We start from the raw sequence: 7,023 nt of genomic DNA on the forward strand, positions 1-7,023 counted from the left end.
AATGATTGAGTGACCAGAAGGAGCGGAAGAGGAGGTGCCAAAGAGTTTATAATAAACTCTACGGAAGTGAGGAATGACAGAGGAACAGGGAGAAGTGTAGAGAAAAATAGACCTCATTTGGTAAATCAAGGGAGAGAGATGCATGACACCTAATGATTCCTTTGCTGAAAGCTAATGTTGCAGGAAAAAATAGAAAATGAGACCAAATCAATGTGGATTAGCATCTGGAACTTCATGAAGTATGTTCATAACAAGAAATGCTAGAAAATGTAACTTTTTATTTCGTGACATTTTTGTCACAGAAAGTTAAATGTTCTACAAAGAGGGAAGCAATTGAAGAAATAACAGATAAGGGAGTGCTGGACCTAATTGTTTGTGCAAACAGGTGACTTGTTTTGTGCTCTCACATCATAACCTAAAGCTGGACTCAAGCGAGAGCAGATAAATGTTAATATATAACCTTTCATGAGCTAGATCCTCATTAGGCTATAGCAGACAACAGAAAGCAAGTGGTTGGATATGACGTATTGACAGTAAATACAGGTTAATGGAGAGGAACAGGTGGAAGAGAAAAGTGAATGATAAGCAAATACATTTTTATGTCTTTCATACTTTCAATCAGGTGTTTTTAATTGAGCAGTAATGTGAAGTAGCATCATTTGGTGCTGCAAGTTTTGCACGCTATTAGAGGGAATCCTCAATGTTTCATTAATATGTCAAGAAACACAGGGTAAGATGAGGGAGGGAGGGAAATCTTCAGTCTGCAGGGAGATTGAAAAGGAGAGGGCTGCACGGGTGCAGACTGAAAGTAACACACTCTGTGTGTGATATGGGAGGGGGTCGTGGATTAGAGGGGCCACAGAGCAAGGTAGAGCTACTTTTATGCACTTGTTGTGAGCCATTTTGGAATCCAAGGGCCTATGAAGCGCCTAAAATGTAGAGGGGCTGGCAGTTGTAGGGGAGTGAGGGAAAGAGGGGAGGTCAGAGGGGCTGAGGGGGAGGAGATTCAAGGAAGTCTCCTGGAGAGTCTACTTGGAGGAGAGGAGGAGAAAGAGGAAGGTGAAAGGGCGTGTGCAGCAGGTGGCAGAAAACAGTTCAGTTTGTCAGAAGATATGTAACCCAGTCAGCTGAGGGACAGACTTTGGGCAAGAAGAAGTACAGTAATTTTTTATTGGGTTATAGACATAGTGATCATATGTCAAGAATTTTAGCCAGTAAAATAAAAGGGAGAGAAGTGGACAGGTAGAGACAAATGGATGTGTTATGTTTTTTTTTTTTTTACAGTCGTCTACCTTGCTACCTATTCAGTCAGAATTTTATTTCAGTCAACTCATTCGGTCTCTCTCTCTCTATCATGAGAGCACAGAGGGTCAGAGTGTCAGAGAAAGTAAGAATAGCACACGCCTCTGCATTCAGTCGCTGGAACCAATACACTCGCTGCACATGAGAGTCCTACCTTTTTAAGTGTGGCAGAGTGACGACTGAAGCTCTTGTGCTGCATGTACAGTAGATTTGTTTTGAAAGAGAGAACAGACAGGAGTCTGGCTGGGGAAGTTTCCTTTCTAATGTGTTACAGTGAAGAAAGTCTGAGGATACTGATACTGAAGATATTGTTAATGGACAGGTAAAAGTGCTTAGGTTCACATAGGTTTTTTTCAAGTTTGTCTTAAAACAACAGCCAGGATTGAGAATGTGATTTGAAAAAGTTTTTTCTTTAAGACAGGCTTGTAAAAATGTGAACATGTCCTTTAATAAGTGGTAAATTGTGTGATTTGATCCCATGAAGTTTAAGGACACATTCCTCCTCCTGTTTAGACTAATTTTTGTTAGTGATGTGCTGCGCAAATCAGTGCAACTTGCTGAGTGTGCACTGCTTTCTAATGCTGCTTTCTAATGCGCCATATGAGGATAAACAGGGCATCATGGAAGAGGAGGTGTTGGACAGCGTGCCTCCTGGCCACTCCTCTCCAAAGATAATCCAAACATCTCCTAAAGTAAAAAAAACATTTTAATGATATTTGTTGCAGAAGATGGTGTTTGGTTTCTGCTTCATGTGTGACAGGAAAAATATGACGTTACTACAGAGAAGCAGAACTGGGAGTCTGGCCCACAGAGAGTATTGGGGATAGTTCTTTCGTTTTCATAGAAAACCTAACATCATATTGTGCCTGTAAAGCACACCTTGTTTCAAAGTGGTGGGATGTTCCATATTTGTCATTTCTTCTTTGAGATTTCACCATGAGGCTGAAGACGCTCTCTCCACTAGTAAACCTCTGCATGGTCGTGTCGCATGGTTGAGCTTAACCAAAATGCAGCATGAATTTATAAAGAATAATTCTTTAGATTTTTTTCTGCCCTTCATTATGAACAAAGGTTATATGTGATGTTTTTCAAATGATAAGCAAACAGATTATCCCATCATTTTGTTGTGTAAGGGTCAGAACTTCATTTCCTCAAATAGCCCGTGGTGGATACACAGAAAAGTGAGGGGAGCTACGGCACATGGAGATGGAATTGGAAACCCATGCAGGGCTGAGCAGCACCTGGTCAGCTGCATAAGCCAGCACAGCCGTCCTCTGCAGAATAGGGGCACAACTGCTGCCTCTTATGGAGGGGCTGACCCACTGCTTAAGGAGAATGCTACTTTAAGAAGTGAGAGACAGTAGTTATTGATCACACAGACAGACATATCAAACTGTTTAAAGGAAACATGTCAAGAATGAGAGAGATAGTTTAATTCATAAAATATTTTATTTCATTGGTATTTTACAGCATGACTTTGCCTCTTGTGCCTGTACTGGCAATTTTCACATATCACATATGCATACGGACATGATTGTAAATATCTAAATTGGTCGATACATCTTGACAGACTCTTAACCTGTCCCACAAGTGCGACAAGCACTTACAAAGCAGGATAAATCAATTGAAAGCATAAATTTACTGCTTTGCCAGGACCTGTCTAGGTGCCAGCAGATGGGACAATGTGAGAATGCAGAGTCTATTTGCATGAGAAACTCACCACACTGTCAACACAACCCACCAACAGCTGAATACACACTACTCATATCATTACCATGAAGTTTTATTTTGCTCTGATGGAGGACCTAAGCTTCTGAGCCTGGCTGTAGCTCAAAGAATGATGCAACAGCACCACCTACTGACAGCCTAACATAATGCACGGAAACCCACAAACTAGTGAGAGTTTGTTGAGAAAACAGTTATGTATTATAAAAATGTTGAATGAGCAAATGTGAACAAGCTATGAAATATAATCTACAGTGATAGAGGAGATGGGTTGTGAGTGCACCTCCTCTTCCCATCACTTTAAGTGGCTCTGTAGGGAAACGGTGAATTAATGCAGGCAGCATTACCGCTCATTTTAATCAAAAATATTATATTATATTAAAAACAATTGAACCACTGAAACTTCCTTATAGATTTTACAAAGTTTGGGTTACAGTTGGGATCTGTCCAACCCCTTGAAACAATGAAATATTTTGCCTTCACTAATAAACAAAAAAAACTTTATAACATTTAAATGTGTTCTGATTTAATACCAGTATACATGTTCCTAAGCAGACAAAACTTAAAAAAAAAAAAAAAAAAAGAAAAAAACTGTGGACAACAAATTAAACTATTATATGTACACTATCTATAAAATATTTCACTTTATAGATGTATAATAATTTAACAAAACACAAAATTAATCAAAAATCTATAAATTCATCATTAGGCCATATTATTTATATCGCACACATTAAGAAAGAAATCCCCAGCAGTCTTATGTGATTTGTTATAAAGACATGGATCCATCATTAACAGACAAACTTTCAAGCACCTTCAGCATGTGTTTCTGACACAACATGAATTCTTTCCATTTAATTCTGATGGGCAGAGATGAGTTTGATACTTTTATCAACTTACTTTCATGGGATCAACAAAACAAGTCTGGACATATGACGTTCAGAGTCTAGGTTCAAAGCATCACTCTGCAGTAAAATTTTACTTTGAAATGGAAACAAAGATATTGTAAGGAAATGACAATCTTGCCTATTAGGTGTACATAGCAATAAAAAAAAACAAAGAACATGAAAACTGTCCATAATAACATTAATCTTGTAATAAAGGTAAGCTCTGAGCTCTGCTGTCATACAGTCTATATACACTGTAATAAATATATATAAAACCTTTAAATTTATATTGTACACAGACAACAATAGTCGGCTATTGAAAGGGCCAATTACCATTGATTAATGTTGTATTAATTTATACTCGTTTGTCCCTTGTTTGAATGGTATCCAGCCTGTTCATTTAAATGCCACGATCCACTGTCTTAAGAGTCTTTTTGTATCACTGTCTTCAAATTGTGAATTACATTCACAGTGATTCAAGTTTCTAATCCCCGCCTGTCATAAACCTTCAGAGAAATACACACAGGTTTGCAGTCTCAGAAGTAAAAAAAATCTTGTAGTAAAATCTTGTTGATTATACAAGGTGCTTTATCTACTATATGTATTAACAGCATTAACAGAAACAGAAAGCTCCACCACTAAGTCCTGACCTCTAAGTCAACCGAAATATAAGATATATAGTTCTGAAGACACTGATTTTAATAATATGTGATCATTTGTATATATCCTGCGCTGTATATCAATGTTGTTTAGAGTTTCTCATCTGCCAGATGTGATGTGTCAGAGCCATGACAAACATCATATAGCCACAGTTTGATTTGTTGTTCATTAGGTTTTTTTAACCATAAAACAAGTCTTGTTGTTAAATGATAGTTAAACTTTTAGTAGCACCCAGTCAAACCTGTTTCCAGAATCACAGCAAATATTTTCTCAATGAACAAAGGATGTTTGTCCTTAAGTAGTTCAATCAACAAAAACTGGGGACTCTATATTCCCTTTAGGGCAGTGGCGAATTCAAATAAAGAAGAAAAGAAGAAAATCCTCTGAAACACTCCGGTCTAGACTGCCCCTGAGCACGGAAGTGGTCATTTACCATCCAAATATTTACTGAGGAGAATCATTACCTCTTAGTCAGGCTCTCCAAGCCAGCTGTAATATTTAGCTGGCTCAATAGCGCTGTGGCTAAGATGTCCCTGGTTTTACAGCTGTTTATATAGCATTTAATGCTGGCCCAGTGCACATTGTGTGAACAACTACCAGTGAACACAGCATGGAGGGGGGACGATCATGACTCATGACAGACTGACAGACACAGTGGTCAACAGTATACAGTCAGAACCGCGGCACTTTCTCACACAGTTAAGTGTTGGTTTCTGTTTATCCACCATTACTAGATTAGACCAAGAATGCTAAGACTACATTTAGACCGGCACTGTGTAACTTTTTGAAGACACTATACAAAACTGAAGGGAAAATACAAAACTGAAAAATTGACTGACTGAAAAAACTGACTGACTCTGACCCTTCCTCCCTGAAAGCAGGACATTCACCAGAAAAGAGGCTGTTTAACAGCCCTCAGTCGAATTCCCCCAAGCAACAGTGCACATTTTATGTTGTTAGACATATCAAGATGATAAAGTAAAATAAATCCAAAGCAAGAAAAACTAAAAAGTGAACTGAACAGAAACATTTTAGCAAACCACACCCAGTTTAAATATGATACAGTGAGACCAATGCTTTTTGTTTTTGTTTTTTCTCAGATGTGCAGCACCTCAGCTGTGACTTACAGGACAATCACTTACATAGCACACTAATTTTCCATGACAAATGTGCATAAATTAATCTGTGTTCTTGTTATCAAAGATTGGTAAGAATGGTGTGTAGTCCTGTTTTACAACACAAGTAGCTGCTTCATTTGACTTGTTTAAACTCTAAAATGACAGGCTCTGCATGTAAGCTTTGAGTTTAAAAAGTCAGTAATAAATAGACACAAATTCATAAAGAAATACATATTTAGCAGTTCACATCATACTGGACTGTTTTTGGTTTGTTTGTGAAAAATTGTAAAGTGATAACAGACTACAGTGTCAGACAGCAGAGAACAAAAGGGGTTATGTTTCCTTTTCAAACAGCTCATCATGTGGTGCTACATAGTCATTCCAGCAAAAGGATAGAGCATTTAAGAGAATCCCTTTAGGTTTCCTGGCTTACCAATCTGCTCTCTCTCTCGTGTTCATCTGTAGTCTTGTGAAAAGTTCTGCTTTCCTCAGCTTTTATCCACCTCTACCCATGTAAGGCAATACCTTGCATGGGTAGGATGAGGATAAAAGCTCCTTTGAGGAGCAAAGCCACTTTCCCAGCCATCGACCTCACCTCTCCCTCTTTCTCATCCACTCGTCTGTATTCCTGGTCGTCTCAGCGAAGTGCCCGTTTCTGTTCTTCTTGTAGAAACGCCTGTTTCTCCATCAGTTTTCTGAACAGCCCTTGCCTGTTGCCTAGCAGCTCTGTGTGCTGGCCACACTCGGCTATACGTCGTTGTTCCAGTACAGCAACGGCGTTCGCATTCTGGATGGTGGACAGACGGTGAGCGATGATCACAACCGTTCTCCCTGTTGATTGGGTGAAAGGGGCAGGGAATAATAAAACAGGAGAAGCAAAGAAAGGCATCAGTGTACCTGTAGAACCACAATTTAAGCTTTATTCTCAAATTAATACAATGAGAGACGGAAAAGAAGGAGAGATCTACCTTCCATCAGACGCTCCAAGGCTTCCTGGACCAGGAACTCGTTCTCAGCATCCAGTGCACTGAGGAAAGACAGTTGTTCAGGATTTTCTTCGACAAAGTAACCTGTGTCTCTAACCTGCACTATAAAACTGTTTCTAAAGGCAGCATCATCATCATAACCTTCACACAAATCTACAGTGCTGTAGGACAGAGGAGTAAATAACGGCCAACAGGATAACGATAGTGAAAGTATTGTAAGTAATGTAATCTTGTTAGCTGGTCCACAACAATTCTTTAATCATGCCTCAGTTTTTCTCACCTTGTAGCCTCGTCTAGAAGCAGTATCCTAGGATTCTGGGGGGGGGGGGGGGGGGGGGGCCACAG

General features: G+C 39.2%; 1 protein-coding gene across 2 annotated transcripts in view; it reads right to left on the bottom strand.

Annotated features, from left to right (window-relative positions):
• Window positions 1-2,732: 2,732 nt before the first annotated feature.
• The window catches only part of abcb10 (ATP-binding cassette, sub-family B (MDR/TAP), member 10), an 11,917-nt gene continuing 7,626 nt past the window's right edge, over window positions 2,733-7,023 (bottom strand). For both annotated transcript variants that reach the window (XM_046033034.1, XM_046033033.1), the window contains 3 exons: window positions 6,959-6,993; window positions 6,661-6,719; window positions 2,733-6,523 (listed from right to left, as the gene is read on the bottom strand). In XM_046033034.1, coding sequence (XP_045888990.1) covers window positions 6,330-6,523; window positions 6,661-6,719; window positions 6,959-6,993 — 288 coding nt within the window. In that variant the 3' untranslated portion in view covers window positions 2,733-6,329. The remainder of the gene's footprint in view (window positions 6,524-6,660; window positions 6,720-6,958; window positions 6,994-7,023) is intronic.

The sequence above is a fragment of the Micropterus dolomieu genome, linkage group LG20, assembly GCF_021292245.1.
Source record: "Micropterus dolomieu isolate WLL.071019.BEF.003 ecotype Adirondacks linkage group LG20, ASM2129224v1, whole genome shotgun sequence".
In the NCBI taxonomy this organism is placed as follows: domain Eukaryota; kingdom Metazoa; phylum Chordata; class Actinopteri; order Centrarchiformes; family Centrarchidae; genus Micropterus; species Micropterus dolomieu.